We start from the raw sequence: 22,450 nt of genomic DNA on the forward strand, positions 1-22,450 counted from the left end.
GGCATATTTTATAAAATAAATTGACATTCTGTTTTAATTATATTTATGCTTTTATTGCCATTCAGTTGAATGCTTACCCTGAAGCCCTGATTCAGCAATCAGTCGTATTGCCTCTACAAAATTGCAACCTGGTTGAAATCCACCTCCGTTAGGGTAGATATCAATATGCCCAACAGGTTTCTGTATCCCAATACTGCGATCAGGTGTGCCCCTTGTATAAGTGTGCAGGACATCTACAAAGACAGCATCATCTGCAGAAAGGCGTACAGATTCCTCAGCATATTCAAAGTGAGGTCCTGCAGGATCTAAACCTATGTAAGAAGGACAACAGAAGAGAAAGTCAATTCATTGTCTGCATATGGTTACAGTCAAACGCACAGTAAAGTTAGCCAGAACTCTTGAAAACACAGCCTATATCTCATTCGTCAAGTTATAGCCAAATTAATGACTCTCAATTGCACCCACTATTTTCCACTGAGTGAGAGATACATCCTAAGAAAAGGTAGGATTAGAGACAAACATTTCTTCACACACTTAACTCATTCCCACCAACACCAGTTTAATTAAAATTCTTTCAGTGTTAGCTGTTCTGTGCTCCAAAACAGTCAGGGAGGAGCATCAGGAAATACTATAAAAAAATGACATCTAAGCTAGGCTGTTTTAAAAACTCACTGAATAAGTGGTTCCAAAAATAGTTATCTGCATTCACAACTAGAAAACAATTGCCTTAATCTATCATTTAAAAAAAAAACACCTAAGTGGGTACAATGACCAAGGAAAAAAAGTTCAGAAAAAAAACATGTCATTACAGCCAACCCAGAAAGCGATTATGAAAATGTTACATAAAGACTTTAAAATCTTTCTGAAATGTCAAGTAGCTTACAGTTTTAGAATATTTGGTTTCTGTCTCGTGTACATGAATTGCCTAATTGTTTTCTGAAGGCTGCTTATTACTAACACACTATTAAATAACCCAAGTAAGTACCCATCTGAAAGGCCAAGAACTTATTAACAGATCCTTCTTTTAGAAGAATGTACTCCACAATTCCCACTCAAAACAATGGCTACACAGAAAGATGGCATTTTCTTGTTTTAAGAAAAATTAGTAGGCCATTCTTCACTTCACAAAGGCCTAGATCCAATTATTAGTTCCAATAATAATAATAATATATTTAAAAGGTTTATTTATATCCCGCTCCCTCTCCCCAGGCGACGCAGCTTACAACTTAAACAATACAATAGGTGCAATACAATAAAATACATAGACATACCCTACTCTGTACACGCCCAGTGTTTTTTAAAAAATAATCTATTAAATCTTAAATCTCTTGTGTGTTATTGCTTATATGTTTTGTTATATTTTTATATTGTTTTATTTGCTTGTTTGCTTTGTTGATGCATTTGTATTTGATGGGCTTGGCCTCATGTAAGCTGCCCCAAGTCCCTTTGGGGTATAAATGGCGGGGTATAAATAAATTTATTATTATTATTATTATTATTATTATTATTATTATTATTTAGTGGAATAAACAATTAACACATACAAACAATATCAAACACAAAATACAGCACAATCAAGTAACAAAAATTAACAACAAGATTATGAACATTAGATTAACTGGAGTAAACTCACTAAGTCAGTTGAATTCTCCATTGAATACACAGAACTACTCTAATGGGGAGGAATATTTGCATTTAGAACAATATCTGCATGATTTGAATGTGGTATCTGAATGATAATGGTCCTTAAACTTGAAAATAAACTATTTTAATACTACTGTCCTCCCAACATTATCAATATAGTGTCCTATTTATTATTTATTTATTTACAGTATTTATATACTGCTTTTCTCACCCCAAGGGGACTCAAAGCGCTTTACACATAGAGAATGACACATTAGACATCAATCATATTAAAAACAGTACACCACCAATCATCAAAATAGTCATTAAAACCACAGAACAATCTCATCAGTCAAGTCGCAATTCAAGTCCTTGTCCCTCTAAAAAGCTACATACATCTATTGTCCAAAGGCCTGGTCCCAGAACCATGATTTTAATTTTTTTTAAAGGTCGGGAGAGAGGGAGATCTTACCTCCTTTGGGAGTGTGTTCCATAGGTGGGGGGCTACAGCCGAGAAGGCCCTGCTCCTCGTCCCCGCCAGCCGCATTTGTGCTGTTGACGGGAGCGAGAGCAGGGCCTCCCCGGATAATCTTAAATTGCGAGATGGGTGTAGGGGCAGATGCATTCGGACAAATAAGCTGGGCCAGAACCGTATAGAACTTATATGTTTAGTTATACTAGTATTCCACATTGTAACATTGCTATCATTTAAGGAATCTTAGAATTACACCTTGTGTTTCTTGACTGAATGCCAGGATTTGCTTACCAGTGATTCTATTAATCTTTTTATCAGTCAGACTTCCAGCAATACCAGCAGCATGGGCACCAAGGCTGTATCCCAGCAAGTGGACTTTGTCCAAGGAATAACCAAACTGCTCCTAGGAATGACAATTTTAAGAGATATTTCTATTAAAGTACTTCCTGACTTTTAAATAACAGATGAAGAGATGCAGCAAGTGCTTAATAAGGCTGTCATTACAGAACACAAATGCTATCAGAAGAGCAGGAAACCTGCCACAGTTCCACTCAACCGCAAGACGGTGTGCAGTAGGACTTTTGGTTTTACAAGAGGATGTCATTTTCTTATATAAAAACAAATTAATTTGGTATGACCCACTCAAATCAGCAACATATACATCCCAGTACCTTGCATCTTTATAGCAGGTCATGCCACATATGTTTTGGTCAGTTGCTGAAATGTTTTGGGGGCCCTTCCACACCACCCTATATCCCAGAATATCAAGGCAGGAAATCCCACGATATCTGCTTTGAACTGGGTTACCTGAGTCTGCACTCACATAATGTGGGAATTTCTGCCTTGATATTCTGGGATATAGGGCTGTGTGGAAGGGCCCTGGGGGATGAGGTTTGGGGAAAATTGTGGGATGAAGTCTTAGATTATCCCAACATTCTTGGAGGCCTCCAGGAATAGATTGAGGCTTTAGAAGCTAACTACTTCCATTTAAAAAAAGTTTTGGAACTTGGAAAAGATTTCTGAGATCGAAAAAGCAATATGCAATCCATGGGTTGCACAATTCTCACCTCGTCTTAGAAGAGCCATGGTTTTCACAGGCAAATCCAGAGGAAGTAAAGTATACTGGCTTAGTTATAGATCTAAGTTCTAGCTTCTTAAACTTAAAATAAAATATTATTATATTTATTTATATTTAAATAGGGTCTTAACTCAATGTCGGGGTCCCCAAAAATTTGGCAACAGTAAGTTTTCAGTGGCTATTTTAGACATTTACATGAATCAGTTGTGCAGTGTTCTGTGTACAGTAGACTCTGCAAAAGATGTCTCAGCTGTATTCCACAGAAAGGAAAATAAGCCTGTTTAGCAAGCCTTGAAATTGCTGATTTGTTATCAGCAAATGTTTAATTTTTATACCTATTTTATATACCCCAGGTAGAGGCATCTTTCAGGTCAAAATGAGTCATGAGTGGAAAAATATGAGTCGCCCTGTGCAAAAGGACACCCAATAAATCAACTACTGAGTGGTGCATTTCATCACTGTTATTATGTAAGTTTCCAGGAGTTACTAAGTATATTTTAACAGGAAGTAGCAACTGGATTTAAGATCTAATGTCAATCTGGAATTTGTAAGTGCTTGATTAGGGATAAGACATTCCCTGGAACAGAGTCCAAGTGGAACCCAAGAAAAGAGAGACATTAAAGTGATACCACCCATTACCAACCATATCCACAATCTTCAAATTTGGTTCTTAAAAGAACATCCCTATTCTAGAAAGGGTTTCAAGTGACAGGTGAGCATATTTCCCCATTGTCGGCCTTTCTCCAGTTAAGACTAATTTATTTGTAACTCAAGCATCCAAATATGTTTACTTTTGGTAAAAACAGGTTTTGCATAATCATAACAACATTTTATAGTTTCTATGACTCATACTGCACTATGATTTGCACTTCTATAAAGGTCAGTAATACAATAATTGTTGGAGTACTTTATATTTGTAGCTGGACTTTTAATTGTTTTGATCTTTCTCTGTCTTAAATATTTCCTATGTAAAGAGAATTGGTAATCTTAGAAAAGATCAAGGTAGGTTTTTTTTCCAATATGCTTGGACATAACATGTATAGTTTGTTCCCTAAGAGAAAGCAGTTAAATTAATGATCCTCCCTGCAGCCCTACATGATATATAGTTCAACAAGACTTGCATCAAGGGATACCACTCATTCCATAATAATGCTTTGAGATGCACAAGTTGGTCATGTTCACCATGTTCTACTTATTTAACCCCTCCTCCAAATGGGTTGGAAGTAGCAACCCTCTCAACCCTCCACTAGTTATTTGTTATGCATATAATTCAGATTGCTTACTGTATTGTATATGTGTGTCTTTGTGTGGAGTTTTCCTTAACTCCTTGTTGTGGGAGGGGCTGCAGACCATGTGATCAGAACTGGGCTTGCTCAGGACTCAGACTCCATTTTAGAAACAGTATGCCTTTAAGAAGACTGTAGGACATGTATGCATTCCGATGCCAGCACAACGGTATGCTTTAGAGCAAGGGCCCTCAAACTTTTTAAACAGAGGGCCAGGTCACAGTCTCTCAAACTGTTGGGGGGCCGGATTATAATTTGAAGAAAAAAAAACACGAATGAATTCCTATGAACACTGCACATATCCTATTTGTAGTGCAAAAATACTTAAAAATAATACAATAATTAAAATGAAGAACAATTTTAACAAACATAAACTTATTAGTATTTCAGTGAGAATTGTGGGCCTGCTTTTGGCTGATGAGATAGGATTGTTGTTGCTGTTGTGTGCTTTCAAGTCATTTCAGACTTAGGTTGACCCTGAGTGAGGGCCGGGTAAATGACCTTGGAGGACCGTATCTGGTCCTCGGGCCTTAGTTTGAGGACCCCTGCTTTAGAGACTTCAGTAGGAACAGATGTATGCTTAGAGGTTTCAGTAGGAACTGTATGCTTTAGACTTCAGTAGGAACAATATGCTTAGAGACTCCATTGGATTTTTAGACTAGATAGAGACTCTATTAGACTCTCAGAACAGAGAGATATTTTAGATTATGGACTGTTGATTATGAGAAAGACGCCCTGTGTTAACTACACAGAAAATTACTTCAAATCTACTTGTAACTGGATTCATATGCAAAGAACCTGTATGCTGAATGCACGAAGTTTGGCAGTAAACCAACTATATTACTTTTAACATATGTCTTGAGAGCATGATTTAAAGACAAATACATTTTAAGGGAGAGTAGATGTTTTGGGCAACTGAAAATAACACTTCTGAAACTCTGCTATGTATGTGTGTGTGTGCTTCGTGCACTGGCATATTTTGTCCCTAACAGTTCAAAGACATGCCTAGGTACATCAGTTTAACAGCCGAGAAACCTAGTTGCCTTGTATGAATGCTGGTGAATACCAAATTATCAAAAAGTTTATGGCACCATTTTCAAAAGGTTATGACTTCTAACAAGGTCATGCCTTTCCAAACATCATAAAATCTTGAAAAGGTTATGGAGATTTCCATTTTCCAAAAATATGTGTGCTGTCTCAGAACCAAATATGACTCACCTCCATCCAGTTAACAAATGTGGCAACATCTTTTCCCACCATCTTTGTGTAGGCAGCAGATACAGGATAATGTAAACTGGCCAAAGCCAACCAATCAACCACAATTACATTTGAGTAGGGTTCCCTTGTGTACAGTGCCTTTACTAGCTTTGGCACCCAGCTCTCGTACATGCCAGTCACCTGGAATATAAGAAAACAAGAAGCTTCAATATACAGTTCTGTTGTTCATTTGTTCAGTCATTTCCGACTCTTTGTGATCTCATGGACCAGCCCACACCAGAGCTCCCTGTCGGCTGTCACCGCCCCCAGCTCCTTCAAGGCCAAGCCAGCCACTTCAAGGATCCCATCCATCCATTTTGCCCTTCGTCAGTCCCTCTTCCTTTTTCCTTCCATTTTCCCCAGCATCATTGTCTTCTCTAAGCTTTCCTGTCTCCTCATGATGTGGCCAAAGTACTTCATCTTTGCCTCCCATATTCTTCCCTCCAATGAGCAGTCAGGCTTTATTTCCTGAAGTATGGACTGGTTGGATCTTCTCGCTGTCCAAGGCACTCTCAATATACAGTAGGGAGGTTATCATTTTTAAAGATTTTCAGAGCAGATCATGAAGGATGATGATATTTTATTGGCTGACTGTGTCATAGCAGTAAATATGGCTAAATTTCAACAAATTCATAGAGGGCAGGCTATTCAGTGACGAAGAAATTCACTGTCCTAAATTGTGATAGTAGTTTAAATAGCTTTTAAACAGCAAGAGCAAAAAGGGTCCTTTCATGCTATACAGTAACAGTATTATGATACCATACAAACTGCTATGAGAACAACCCATGCAATTGATCCAGCCAAGCAATTCTTGTCAGAGATATGATGAAACAGTGTAGTGTGTTTTTGCCATTCCTAAACAGAAGTTCCTAAATGAGTAACAGTTGCTAGAAAAAAATGTATACTGTAAGAGCCAAAAGACTTTTAATAACACCAAACAGACACAAAGGGCAACAAAGTCCACTCAGAAATAAAGCAACTCTTATAAAGCAGTAATAAAGTGGCATAACTTTTGAGTATTATGTAACAAGTTAACCACTGGGCCTCTAATTCAATTCAACCAAGTCTGGGAATTCCAACTAAAAGATTTGGAGATGTGCCCAAGCCCTCTTACCGTCCATCCATGTATCACCACAAAGGTTTTGCTTGTATAGTTGAAGCTGCATTGCACTACACTTGCTTCCTCCCCAGGAACAATGAGACAAGTGTCCTCATCAGTCTTCTCAGGTGTCCTTAGAGAAAATTTGCTCTTAATGTCACTGAAGTCTCTCTTTTTTTCTGTAATGTCTCCTGGAACAAAAACAGAATAATAAGAAATAATTTTAAAACAAGGTGCATCAGAAAATCATGTTGCCATTCTTGACTGTATACACAGAATAGTTGATCCTATTAGGACAATAGGAGCCCCCATTGATGCAATGGGTTAAAACCTTGTGCTGATTATCAGTGACAGTCGAAAAGGGCTAGTTTCGCCCATGCATGTTTCTATAGAGAGGTTATCACAGACCACTAAATTCTGGTTGCCAGTACCATATAGTATGACACCTATCTCTTATATCTCTGCCGAAGTCAAATGAAGCTGTGGGCGGCTTCTCTCATGTCCCTGCAGGAGAAGCTGGGGCTGACAGATGGGAGCTCACCCTGCTCCCTGGCTTTGGGAGCTCACCCTGCTCCCCAAAATGTCAGCAGTCCTGCCACCACAAGATTTTAACCCTGGGTATGTGGTGTCTGTGATGTACTGCAAGAGAGTGAAGAAACTGAAGCTTAATCCAGGTAAGACTGATATGATCCTCATGAGTCAAAAAGCAGATCAGGAAAAAGGGATTAATTCTGTGCTGGATGGGGTAACACTCCCCATCCAGCACAGTCTAGTGTTTGTAGCTTGGGGTAAGCCTTGACCCTGGAGGCCCCAATTCCAAAGGCAAACAGGAATGCATTTGCAATACTTAAATCTTGTAAGCACACCGGGCTTATTCCTAGAGATGTCAGATCCAGCCACACAAATGCATGTCTTGATAATATTCTGTTATGTTTACTACAACACACTCCACATAGGGCTCCCTTTGGAAACTCGAGTGGGTTCAAATGCTGCTGCCAGGTGCCAAGCAAGGCTGGTGAACATGTAACTATTTTTTGTAACAGCTTTACTAGCTATCAATCTGTTTCTGGGTACAATGGAAAGTGCTCTATATGACCAAAAAAGTGCTGGGTTCAAACTATGTGAAGCACCATATGTCTTTAGATGAAAACATGCTAGGGCTTTGCAGTACACATAGGAATCCCCCGCTACTGGCATATTTGATGAAGACATGGTAAAGTACCTTCTCAATAGCTCCTTCTTTGCTCTTTTTCTGAAAATCACAAAAAGCAATTTGTGTTTAGACAGGCCTTTGGTGGATAATTGGCCATTGGAGCGCTTATTAAGCTAGTGTGTAGTATCTTGTTATTGTGTATTAAATAGGGTTGTTGTAGGTTTTTGGGCTATATGGCCATGTTCTAGAAGCATTCTCTCCTGATGTTTTGCCTGCATCTATGGTGAGCATCCTCAGAGATTCTGAGGTCCTCACAACCTCTGATGCTTGCCATAGATGCAGGTGAAACGCAAGGAGAGAATGCTTCTAGAACATAGCCATATAGCCCAAAAAACCTACAACAACCCAGTGATTCCAGCCATGAAAGCTTTTGACAATACAGTGTATTAAATACTTTTAAAATTGTTTAAAATTGTTTTTAATTTGCCCTTTTAACTTTTTGTACTTGATATTGTTTTGCTTTATTTTGTTTTAGGCAAGGCCTGTAGGATACCTCAGGTCAAACTAAAAGAAAGGTGAGATAGAAATGAGAAGCCCACCCTCAAAATGAAGATCAATGAAGTGCCCATCATGACATTAGGTGTACAAAATGGGCTGAGATATTTCAGATATGTCAACTTACTGCAAATCCACATAAGAGCTCCTGACTACAAAGTACACTGTATAATTTAATTTCAGACCCAGTTCTTTGCTGAATAGAAAAGACCTTAATTCCATGGTTGTGAGTAATTCTGCAATCACTTGGTCTACTTCCATCTACCAAATATTTATCCACCTTTTCACAACACTGAAAAGGTCAACACAGCTGCATTGTTTACCCAACGGCGTACGTAATGTTCTCAGAATAAATGAACAGCTACACACAAACAGCACAGAAAATCAAAAGTCCAGAACTTGCATACAATAAGAGATGGGACTTTTAGTTAGAGTAAGCCTGAGATTTATAAGAAAAAAAGTATAACACACATATTATCTTTAATACCACCCTTCTATTCAATGTACCAGAGACTGACTTCATACATATAAACATAAAATATGTATTACAGCAATAGATTTGCACATTCTGATTTTCCCCAAATACGTCATAATTGAATCAGGTTGACAAATCAATCCAGTGTATCCACACATTTAAGACATTACGCTTTTGCTAAAAATGTGCCAATAATTTTAAAGAGAGTGTTCCCATTGAAAAATGAAGTATGTTTATATCTGGAAAGTAAATCCAGTGAATCCCTCTGTTAGTATGTAGCATGTTTTATTGATTAGCCCAACGGCCATATCAAAACACTCCCCTGTAAAAGGTGAAACTTTGCATCTCTGACTTCTACAGAATGGCACCACAAGGATTAGTCTTTAGATCCCTCTATTCTGCCTTGGTTAGACCACACCTGGAATATTGTGTCCAATTCTGGGCACCACAATTGAAGGGAGATGTTGATAAGTTGGAATGTGTCCAGAAGAGAGCAACTAAAATGATCAAGGGTCTGAAGAACAAGCCCTATGAGGAGCGGCTTAAAGAGCTGGGCATGTTTAGCCTGAAGAAGAGAAGGCTGAGAGAAGACATGATAGCCATGTATAAGTATGTGAGAGAAAGTCATAGGGAAGAGGGAGCAAGCTTGTTTTCTGCTGCCCTGGAGACTAGGACGCGGAACAATGGCTTCAAACTACAAGAAAGAAGATTCCATCTGAACATTAGGAAGAACTTCCTGACTGTGAGAGTTGTTCAGCAGTGGAACTCTCTGCCCAGGAGTTTGGTGGAGGCTCCTTCTTTGGAGGCTTTTAAAACAGAGGCTGGATGGCCATCTGTCGGGGTGCTTTGAATGCATTTTTCCTTCTTCTGGGCAGAGGGGGTTGGACTGGATGGCCCGTGAGGTCTCTTCCAACTCTATGATTCTATGAATAAAACTTATCTATGTTGAAATGAAAACAAGGGAAGCAATGGAACTCATTTATTTTCATAGTTAGGATTATAAACATTGCCACCTATGATTCTTAGGCCTTCCTACCTCAAAGGAAACTATTTTAGCTGTCACACACAAAATTCATTGATGAATTCTTCTAAATAAGTGTTAGAATCAAATGTTCCATTTGTTTCATATGCATTTTTACAACACTAACACCTCACCACTTGCTTTATGAAATTCCCTTGCAACAGAAATACATTTATTCATTTACTGTATATATTTTGTCTCTAGGGAAAGCATTTTTGTTTTAAATAAATAAACTACAAATAAATGAACAACACTCAGAAAACAGGGGAGTTCCAGACAGGAAACAATCATGGCCAGCTAACAACTCCCAGCAAAAGCTTCCTCTACGCTGAAAGCAGCCAGGTTTTGAAGCTGCAAGGCTATTCAATGCTAACCAAGTTGGCCAACTGCAACATTCACACTTGCCTCCAACAGACAAGAGTTTTTTCTCCCAACCAGGACATTCCACAGATATATAAACCCCACTTGCCCAGTTTCCAACAGATCTCACAACTCTGAGGGTGCCTGCCACAGATGTGGGCGAAACCTCAGGAAAGAATGCTTCTGGAACATGGCCATACAGCCCAGAAAACTCACAGCAACCTAGTGATTCAGCCTTCAGCAACACATTTTTGTTTAGCCAGACATTCCCAGTTTAGTGCTGTTGAACTCTGGTTACCTTTTCTTTTCTTTTTTTTAAGGTGGCTGGCACAGGCTCATGTGATTATTTTTATGGCTGCATTCACAACCTCGCTTTTGGAAGTCTCCATGAATATTCCTTGCAGAAAAATGTAAATGCCATAAATAAGTTATATAGCCATTTTGAGCACATGTTTAGAACTACTGTAGAACTGCTATGCAATATTAAATACTGAATTTACCCACCAAGGAAAGGAAAACCTTTCTTGCTGAACAGGACCAAAGTATATTCATTTGGCCATTCACCCAGTGATGAATTAACAAATTCTGAATGGAATAAAAACAGCTTTCAATTATACAGCTGTACAACTATATAGAAAATAAAAAGAGCTTTCAACGATACAGGAAACTTGTAATAGATTTCTGGTCAGGAATGGCCTCTATTCCAAAGAGGAAAACAAACAAGAACACTATGCCAGCTTTTGACTTATATCCTTTACTTTTCAATACTTAGAAACTATATGTCTCCAGTGTGCTGAAATTACTTGATGAATATGATACACTGTAGATATTACCAGTGTGTGCCTAGCAAAGTATCTTGCTGTGAAAAGCTAAGTAAAGGTAACAGTACGTCTTGACATTAAGTCTAGTTGAGTTCGACTCTAAGGGGTGGTGCTCATCTCCATTTCTAAGTCAAAGAGCCAGCATTATCTGTAGACACCCCCTAGGTCATGTGGTCGGCATGACTGCATGGAGCGCCATTTATCTTCCTGCTGAAGTGGTATCTATTGATCTACTGACATTTGCATGTTTTCAAACTGCTAGGTTGCTAGGTTAGTAGAGACATCACACTGGCAACAAAGATCCGCATAGTTAAAGCAATGGTATTCCTTGTAGTAACCTACGGATGAGAGAGCTGGACCATAGGGAAGGCTGAGCAATGGAAGATAGATGCTTTTGAAGTGTGGTGTTGGAGGAAAGTTCTGAGAGTGCCTTGGACAGTGAGAATAGTAGAGGCCAAGATGAAGTACTTTGGGCACATCATGAGAAGAAAGTTAAGCTTAGAGAAGACAATGATGCTTGGGGAAATGGAAGGAAAAAGGAGGAGGGGCTGACCAAGGGCAAGATGGATGGATGGTATCCTTGAAGTGACTGGCTTGACCTTGAAGGAGCTGGGGGTGGTGACAACTGACAGGGAGCTCTAGCGTGAGCTGGTCCATGAAGTCACGAAGAGTTGGAAATGACTGAACGAATGAACAACAACAAAAAGGTTGGTAGAAGCTGGGGTTAACAGTGGGAGCTCACCCATCCCTGCCAACGTTCTAGGCAGCAAGTTCTGCAGCTTAGCAATTTAACCTGATCTGCCATCATGGCTCCTAAGTTACTTCAACTGAAAGCTAAGTTGCTTCAACTGAATTTCTGACTGCTGGATAAGCATATGAAGCATGCAGACTAACCTATAACTGACCTATACATAAGTGTATGACTTATCAAAATGTCTACAAATAGTTTTACAAAGACTACAGATATTATTTTGAACAGGACAGTAAGGTATTGTGCCTACAACTACAATATCTGGCAGGCCAGTATTACTGTACTTAAGCAATATGCACGTGGCTTCAAAACAGCCTACATATATTAGAGCCACAATCCCGTCAAAGTTAAACTCCTACATTAACTTTTATTTATTATGGAATCCATTAAATTGAATTAAACTCTCAGCACATAACTATTGTGAGAATGGCTTTGAAAATGTATATGAATTACTTGGAACACTGAAGGTGTTTTGTGTGAATCTTATTCCCTTAAGTCCCAGATTTTTAAAATTTTACACCAGCCATTCCTGAATGAAGTCAGGGATCTTAGCCTGTCTGAAGTCTCACACAATCTATAATATAGTCACAGAGAGCATGTCAACAGAAGAAGGACAGCTGTTGCAGCAGTTCTGGTATACTGAGATATCTCAAAACAAGCCTTCCCTTACTACCCTATCATAAAGCCAAGAGCTTAAGTGGACTGGTATGATAGATAGCATGTGAAATTGGGATGCATTTGCTCTTCAGTCAAGTTGAAATAGCTACTGGGTGTTTCCCATTCCAACCTCTTGCAGAAATGATACCAGAAGAGAAAAAAATAGTTGGCAGAATGCAAAGTAGTAGAAAAAAAGGGGGATAGCAGAGAAAGCTTAGGGTTTAACAATGTTACCTTCCCTGGAGAAAACTTAAAGAATGTCCAAAAGGGGAAATGATCTCAAGTTCGAATTTTGCTGTTGATATCACCAAGTATTTATTTATTTATTTACTATATTTCTATACTGCCATTCTCAGCCCAAGAGCCCCCGATGGCACAGTGGGTTAAACCCCTGTGCTGGCAGGACTGAAGACCGACAAGTCGCAGGTTCGAATCCGGGGAGAGGTGGATGAGCTCCCTCTATCAGCTCCAGCTCCTCATGCGGGGACATGAGAGAAGCCTCCCACAAGGATGATAAAATATCAAATCATCCAGGCGTCCCCTGGGCAACGTCCTTGCAAACGGCCAATTCTCTCATACCAGAAGCGACTTGCAATTTCTCAAGTCGCTCCTGTCACGACAAAAACAAAAGTCCAAGGGCAACTCATGGCGGTTTACAAAACGGCACCATTCGATGCCCACATCAATACAAAGATAATTAAACATTAAAAACATTTAACATAGATAAAAATTCATTACAAATAACATCAATAAAACATAATAAAAAACCATAAGTCCTCCGCATTTAATTACCAATCATTATCCAGTCGCGTTGTCCAACCGTTCCGAGATCAGAGTTTAACAGCTACTCTGTATTTGGAAAAGCCTGCTCATATAGCCAGGTTTTGACTATTTTGCGAAACATTAAGAGGGTGGGGGCCGATCTAATGTCTCTGGAGAGGGCATTCCACAACCGAGGGGCCACTGCTGAGAAGGCCCTGTCTCTCGTCCCCGCCAGTTGAGCCTGTGAAGATGGCAGGACCGAGAGCAGGGCCTCCCCAGAAGATCTTAAATTCCTAGAGGGTTCATAAGGAGTGATAGGTTCAGACAGGTTTTCTATACAGCAAAGAATGACATTTAAGTTGACTACAAACCTGAAAACATGCAACAGTCTTACTACGTTCTTGCCCGGAGATTTTATATCACCACACAATCCACAGCAAAAATTGGTTTAAGCAACAGAAAATTATATGCTATATTTTAACAGAATAGTTAATATATATGTTAAGTATGTCATACTGCTAACTTCCTGCTGTCTAACATTAATTTGACTATTGAATACACAAGAACAAGGGTTTTTAAAACTCCCATAGGAAAAAAAAAAAAGATCTGTTAATCCAATTTTACTATCAACACTGGCTAGGCAAAGTACTGTTCACACACACAGCTCTGCTGATTAGGAACAAAAGCCCGCCAACCTATTATGTAAAGCTGAACTAGAACCAAACTTAATCCTTGAGGAATGGCTGCTTAACTTCAATGCAAGTGATATATTTGCTAGGGAGGATTATGAAAACATTTACCTTTGGGTGCTTAATGGAAGAATTCTCACTGCCATTCTTTTCATTTTTCGAATTTCAGGATGTATAGCAATCTTATAAGCTTAGCTCATATTTTGGATGCTGTTTCACACTGGCCTGGCCTACCCACCTTGGAATAGTAATCTAAAATTTTGGCCTCCTCAGAAAGGTCCTCCTCAGATTGGGGCATACCTGCTAAGCCTGTATATAAAGAGGCATTCAAAGGGTGACCTGAAAAAGTCAATGTATTTTAATAGCTAGTTGCTTGTATTAATTATGTTTAATAGCTATTTGCACAGAGCGCTTCTCCTTTCATCTCCAGCTTCTGGAGGCAATGCTCATCTCTGGCTCTGGGGAGGTACTTTTCTCGATTTTCAAGCCGAGGAGCCCCATATCCCAGAATATCAAGGCAGAAAAACCCAAAATACCTGCTTTGAACTGGGTTATCTGAGTCCACACAGCCATATATTCCATATATTCCAGCTCAAAGCAGATAATATGGGATTTTATTCAGCTATGTGGAAGGGGTATCAGAGTCTGTTGTAGATGACAGGCTTTTCTGGATGCCTGGAAGTATGGATGACAAAAACAGTCAATTCAACCCAGTTCTTTAAAAAATTACTGTGCTTTCACTAGGCGTATCTGCAGAAAAACCAAAAAGCCTGTCCAAAAACTGAGTTCACTAAGGTCATGAGGCTTCCTAGACAAAACCTGGGAAGTCTTGGCAATGCCGTATAAATAAATAGAGGGCTAACAGAAGGATAATTTTGGTGCCAAGAACAGGTGGATTTACATTGGCTGGGGAAGCAGAATTAGGCTATTACCAGCAACATCACTGAAATACATCACCACAACAGCAATGTCACAATCAGTTTACACATGAAATAAATATCCTGGCATTGTTCTGGTAGGTTTCAAAAACTGCAACAAATGAACAGCATATGACCTGAGGAGGAGAACATGATAATCAAATGATTTCTACACCAGTCTTCTAACAGTGTTTCAACCAGGTTGTTGTAGGTTTTTCGGGCTGTATGGCCAGGTTCTAGAAGCATTCTCTCCTGACGTTTCGCCTGCATCTATGGCAGGCATCCTCAGAGGTTGTGAGGCCCTCACAACCTCTAAGGATGCCTGCCATAGATGCAGGCAAAAACTTTCACTGCCCTGGCCCAATGCTATGGAATTTTGGAGTGTGTCATTTGGTGAGGCACCAGCACTCTTTTGCAGAGAAGACTGGCGATCTTTTTAAAATCACAATCCACTTGCCCCCATAGGATTGACTCGTAGGAGTTAAAGTGGTATCAAACTGCATTAATTCTACAATGTGAGGACAGTCTAATATTTCCTTTGGTGTGTCTTTCCTGCATCTCTTTCACTATTCCCTGCCCAAGGAGGCTGAGTCCAAGGAGGCTTTTCCCAGCTCCTAGCCTCCCCTGAACCAGGGTGACCTTGGCCCACGTTCCTGGCATTCCTGGCCTTGACGCTGAAAGAGTTACTAGCGGTCACAAGAAACGGCAATGCCGGTGGGCCCCTTCCCTGTCCAGCAGCATCAGCAACACACTCCTTCCAAGGAGGAGGAGGAACAGCCTTTTGAGGAAAAGGATCAGCCCAGCCTAGTGCAAAGGGGCTAGAAAAGAAAGAGCTAGGAAGACACAAAGACCCAGGTTCCTCCTCATCTCTCTAATCCCTCCTTCCACACAGCTACTCACTCTTTCTCACATTACACAACTCTCTGTGGGTGCATCTATGCTGTAGAATTAATGTACTCCAATACCACTTTAACTGCCATGGCTCAATGCGAGGGAATCATCAGAGTTCTATGACACGTTTTTTGCCTTCTCTGCCAAAGGGTTTTGGTGCCTCACCAAAATACAGTGCCCAGGAGTCCAATTAAAAGCCAGGACAGTTAAGAGTGGGGGTTAAACTGCATTCATTTTACATAGTGTAAGTACACCCTGAGTCAGCACAAAATTTAAACCCTATGTATGTTTGCTCAGAAGTAAGTCCCGGTTAAAGAAATGAGCAACTAGCACCAGACCTTTCTGTGACCTCAGCAAGCTGCTTTATTCCTTGCTTCCCATTTCAGTACCAACACAGGTCAACATTTCTCTAATTGTTTTTCTCTGTGGCACACAGAGCCCGTATGATCCACTCTAAATCCTGGTGCAATTTGGAGGAGGATGGACCACAGATGATGGGACTTGAAGTACTCACTTGCACTTCACTCACCGAGACCGCTGCGACCCTCATCCAATGACTGATCAAGACCAAACTTGGCACACAGAACCCCCATGAACCATTCTACATCCTGGTGCAGTTTTGAGGAGGATGGACCATGGATGATGGGACTTGAAGTATCTTCACTCACTTCCCAAGACCACCGAGACCCTCATCCAATGACTGATCAAGACCAAACTTGGCACAGAGCCCTCATGACCCACTCTACATCCTGGTGCTGTTTGGAAGAGGATGGACGATGGGACTCGCAGTACCTTCAGTAACTTCCTGAGACCACGGAGAGCCACATAAATAACTGATAAAGACCAACCTTGGCATACAATGCCTTTCTCAAATAACCCAGGCACCGATGAGACCTCAGCACACAACCCAAATAAAATTGTTAATCGGCTTTCCAGAAAGAGTCCATACTGGAGGGCCACACTCTTTGGCCCTCCAGGTGTTTTGAATTTCAACTCCTACAATTCCTAACAGCCGGTAAACTGGCTGGGATTTCCAAAACACCTGGAGAGCCAAAGTTTAACCATGCCTGGTTTAGAAGCTAAATAATAACACAATTTGGGTTTCTTGTGTCTCCCTCCTCCCACAAAACTATACCTTCACCTTCAAGAAGTGCTCCACCTTGCAGCTTCTTCCTTTGAGGTCTACCTAGGTGCACATACACACTAGAAACACATGTGTACTAGAATTGCTTTTTTCGTGTCAGGAGCAACTTGAAAAACTGCAAGTCACTTCTGGTGTAAAATCATTGGCCATCTGCAAGGACATTGCCCCGGGGATGCCCAGATGTTTTGATGTTTTACCATCTTTGTGGGAGACTTTCCTCATGTCCCTGCATGGGGAGCTGGAGCTGACAGAGAGAGTTTATCCATACTCTCCTTGGATTCAAACCTGTGACCTGTCAGTCCTGCCAGCGCAAGGGTTTAACCACATTGCACTACTGGAGGCTCCATTAGAATGGATTGAACTGCTTGCATCCTGAGATTCACCAAGAGATAAGACTAATAGCTTTAAGATCCCAAAACAGGCCCTGACTTATATACGTAAGTGTGGAGAGGGGTGGCGGCTCCTTCTCTGGAGGTTTGAAGCAAAGGCTGGTTGACTATCTGTCGGGGATGATTTGATTGTGATTCTACATGGCATGGAGTTGGACTAGATGGCCTCTTCCAACTCTAGGAAGCACATATATATGGAGCATATACGACTCTCCTTTATTTTGCTTTCACAGCAGCCCTGTTTGGCACCTCCAGGGAAGAGAAGAATCACCAATTTAGGATTATCCCCATGAATTCTTCACATCTTGACATCATCCCTCCTCCCTATGGATGAGGGACACTGAACAGTTTAATGCAGGAGGTGCAACCACACTGCAGAATGAATGCAGTTTGACCCCACTTATGTCCAATGCTAGGGAAATATCAGAGTTGTAGTTTCAAAATTGGCACAGTCCTTTGCCTTTCCGACCCAAGAGAAGTTTTTCAACTCCTAGGGTCTTTGTTGAAGTTTATAGTTTTAATGGCTGAAATTATAGTTATGTGTCATTTGTAGTAAATATGTGGTGTATTGTTTTATTATATGTGAAGCACTGAATAGAGCTTCTTTAAATCCAGATTCTGCCTCCTGCAGTATTCTGAGGATTGTAATTTAGCGAGGCCCAGGATCTCTCTGGCTGAGCAGTTTAAAGGTCCCTCCCTAAACTACAATCCCCAGAATTCTGCAGGAGGAAGAAACCAGATTTAAAGTGGATTCATGTTCTAGTGTGATGAGGTCGAGTCAAAGTACAGACATTCCTAAAGTTACAAACATCCAACTTACAAACAACTCCTAGTTAAGTACGGGGGTGAGACAACAGGAAGTGAGGAAAATCTGATCCTAGCAAGGGAATTTCACTCCTGGAAGAGTTACTATCACAGGAAAAAGGTGTCTCTACTGAAGCTGTATCCGCAATCATTTATTTACTATATTTATATCCTGCTTTTCTCGGCCCCGAAGGGGACTCAAGGTGGCTTACAACAGAGGCAATAATTCAATGCCTTGAAACAATTCAACAGTAAGTAGACAACATTCTATTTACTACAAGCCATTTTTTTTCAAAATCCAATTCTCACAGGGACAGAAAGAGAGGTGAAATCTCCTGAACTGGGGCACGGGCAGTAAAACAAACACCACAGAGGTATTAATGCTTCCCTATGCCATATATAATATAATATTTATTTGATCAGTCATATGACCATTTCAAATTAGAACACGAGTAAATGCCATATATATATACACACACACCAACTACAGGAGAGTTAACCCTTCCCTATGTTGCACACACACACAATTACTATATGTGTGTGTGTAATTATTTATACACACACACCACAGGAGAGCTAACCCTTCCCTATGTTTTATATATATATATATATATATATATATACACACACACACACACACACACACACACACCTCTGAAGAGTTAACCTTTCCTTATGTTATATATATATACACATACACAATTACTTTATGTGTGTATGGTTATTTATACACATACCCCACAGGAGAGTTAACCCTTCCCTATGTTATACACACACACATTTACTATAAGTGTGTGTGATTATTTATACACACACCTCTCAGAAGAGTTAACCTTTCCTTATGTTATATATATATACACACACACAATTACTATATGTATGTGTGTGTGATTATTTATACACACATACCCCACAGGAGAGTTAATCCTTCCCTATGAGTTATATATCTATCACACACACACACACTAGGCCTGGTCAATCCATGGTTCTAAATCTAAATGGGTTCTAAAGTACTTACAAAACTAAAGTTCTGGTGGTGAAAATTTCAGAATTCTAACACAACTTTCAAAATTTAATTATTATTTCATTACTGGTGTTTTGTGTGATAAAACTAATTAGGAACTGCCATTTATAATTAAATTTTGAGAGTTTTGTTAAGAGTTCTGAAATTTTCATCACCGGAACTTTAGTTTTGTAAGTACTATAGAACCATTTAGAACCATGGATTGACCAGGCCTTATACATATATAATGTATATACACACACAATTACTATAAGTGTGCTTATTTATATACACATACCTCTCAGAAGAGTTAACCTTTCCTTATCTTATATATATAGTATACACATACACACAATTACTATATAGGTGTGTGTTTATACACACACACCCTACAGGAGAGTTATCCCTTCCCTAAGTTATACACACACACACAATTACTATATGTGTGCGTAATTATTTATACACACACGCCTCTCAGAAGAGTTAACCTTTCCTTATGTTTTATATATATACACATACACACAATTACTATATGTGTGTTTATACACACACCCCACAGGAGAGTTATCCCTTCCCTAAGTTATATACACACACACACAATTAATGTGTGTGTAATTATTTATACATACACACCTCTCAGAAGAGTTAACCTTTCCTTATGTTATATATATATAGTATACACATACACACAATTACTATGTGTGTGTGTGTTTATATACACACCCCACAGGAGAGTTATCCCTTCCCTAAGTTTTATACACACACACACACAGAATTACTATATGTGTGCATAATTATTTATACACACACCTCAGAAGAGTTAACCTTTCCTTATGTTATATATATACACACACACACAATTACTGTGTGTGTGCGTTTATACACACACCCCACAGGAGAGTTATCCCTTCCCTATGTTATACACACACATAATTACTATATGTGTGAGTAATTATTTATACACACACAAACCTCAGAAGAGTTAACCTTTCCTCTGTTATACATACACACACACACACACTTACTATAGATGTGTGTTTGCACTTTCAAAATGCACCTCCTCCGACTTAGATACAAATCCAACTGGAGAGCCCACCTCCAGACCCTCTCTTGTTCCTAACTTGGGGACTGGCTGTCCTGTGACTTCAACAATGCAGGCAGCCTCCAAGTTGCATGCAGAAGCTTAAGATGCGTTTACACTGAATCGAAGCTGGGGAGGGGGAGCCCCTTCTCCGCGGTCCTTCCTTCATTCATTGGATGCACTCCTTCATTCATCCCCTGGGCTCCTCCTTCCCTTCCCTTCTCGTGGAGGCAGCTCCCACCCGACTCTTTCCGCGGGACTTACTTGGGGCAGCGTTGGTGGGGCTCTCCCCGCAGAGAGCCACCAGGCAAAGGCTCCAGAGGCACAAGGCTGCCAGCAGCGCCCCTCTTTTCCCCATTCCTGACCGAGTGCAAGGTGGCGGAAGCGCGAAAGAGAAAGACACGCCACAGACAGAGAGAAAGAAAGTTTCCCCAAAGTTGAGGAGGGAAGCGCAACAGGCACAACAGCAAAGCGCTCCCGCTGGCGTCTCCCCGCCCTTAAGTTGTGTCCTTATGCAAATGAGGGCGAGCAGCCATTGGCTGCGCCCAAGGCCGGACAGGCGGGGCAGAGGGGTGTTGGGAGGGCGTGGGCCCCCAAAACGTCGCCTATTGGCTCTTTCTTGCAACGTCACGCCTCCAGAGCTTTACTCCCTCCCTCCGACTTGGGGGCCTTCCAAACAGACACTGTATCCCAGGATCTGATCCCAAGTTTTCTGTTTATCCTAGATTATCTGACAGTGGGGATTCATATAATCCAGTTTAAAGCAGAAAACTTGGGATCAGATCCTGGGAGATAGGGCCTGTCTGGAAGGACCCTTCCACACAGCCATATAACCGAGAATTTCAAGGCAGAAAATCCCACAGTATAGTTTTCTAAGATCTACAGAGACACGCGCTGGAACACCTCAGCAAGCGAGAGTCCAAAAGTAGCAGGCTCAAACCCAGAACCTCAACCAATGGCTGATACCAAATGAGAATCTCCCCCCTGGGCAGGCATGTAGCGGGGGGAGGGGGGCCTGAGGGGCTTCAGCCCTCCCCCCCCCCCCCCGAAATTCTCATGTTGGTCCCTGAGAAGGCCTTACTGGTACATTATTTAAACTGTTACATTTATTCATATCATGATCTGATCACCATACTCAATATATCCCATAAGCATGGGGGTATTGGGGTAATGATACAAAAGGTTTGCTAGGGTAGACCCTCTTTCACTCAGACTCAGCCCCCCCCCCCCCCCCGAAACAAAATCCTGGCTACGGGCCTGCCCCTGGGAACACAGAAGACTGGGCAACTTGGAAGGCGCTGAACAGACTGCGCTCTGGCACCACGAGATGCAGAGCCAACCTTCAGAAATGGGGCCACAAAGTGGAATCCTCGACATGCGAATGTGGAGAAGTGCAAACCACAGACCACCTGCTGCAATGCAACCTGAGCCCTGCCACATCCACAATGGAGGACCTTCTTGCAGCAACACCAGAAGCACTCCAAGTGGCCAGACACTGGTCAAAGGACATTTAACCAACTACCAAACTCACACATTCTGTATTTTGTCTGTTTGTTTGCTTTGTTCTGTTAGAAATGTAAAATAATTTGACTGGTTATCCTGACACGACAAATAAATAAATCCCACAATATCTGCTTTGAACTGGGTTATCAGAGTCTGCACTCAGATAATGTGGAATTTGGGTTGTTGTAGGGTTTTCAGGCTATATGACCACGTTCTAGAAGCATTCTCTCCTGACGTTTTGCCTGCATCTGTGGCAGGCATCCTCAGAGGTTGTGATGTCTGTTACCTGAGTCCACACAGCCATATCTGGGATTTTATTCAGCTGTATATATTCAGCAAAACAACAGAGAGTAAACAATCAGACCCATCAAATCACTCTCAACAAAAGATTTCCCCCAGGCACTTCCAAGCCATTAAATGCTAATCAAGGTGGTCAGTTGAAACATTCACACCTAACTGCAGCAGACAAAAGTCCTTTGTCCCACCCTGGTCATTCCACAGATATATAAACCCATTTTCCTACTTCCAACAGACCTCACTACCTCTGCCATAGATGCAGGCGAAACGTCAGGAGAAAATGACTCCAGAACATGGCCATATAGCCTGGAAAAACCTACAACAACCCAGTGATTCTGGCCATGAAAGCCTTCGACAAT

General features: G+C 40.8%; 1 protein-coding gene across 1 annotated transcript in view; it reads right to left on the reverse strand.

Moving 5' to 3' along the window:
- LPL (lipoprotein lipase) overlaps positions 1-20,773 on the reverse strand; it is a 33,077-nt gene extending 12,304 nt beyond the window's left edge. The window contains exons 1-5 of the mRNA XM_060763665.2: positions 20,556-20,773; positions 6,834-7,009; positions 5,681-5,860; positions 2,390-2,501; positions 78-311 (exon numbers count right to left, since the gene is read on the reverse strand). Of these exons, the coding sequence (XP_060619648.2) occupies positions 78-311; positions 2,390-2,501; positions 5,681-5,860; positions 6,834-7,009; positions 20,556-20,649 (796 nt within the window). The 5' untranslated portion in view covers positions 20,650-20,773. The remainder of the gene's footprint in view (positions 1-77; positions 312-2,389; positions 2,502-5,680; positions 5,861-6,833; positions 7,010-20,555) is intronic.
- Positions 20,774-22,450: the final 1,677 nt, after the last annotated feature.

This window comes from Anolis sagrei, chromosome 2, assembly GCF_037176765.1.
Source record: "Anolis sagrei isolate rAnoSag1 chromosome 2, rAnoSag1.mat, whole genome shotgun sequence".
Lineage (NCBI taxonomy): Eukaryota > Metazoa > Chordata > Lepidosauria > Squamata > Dactyloidae > Anolis > Anolis sagrei.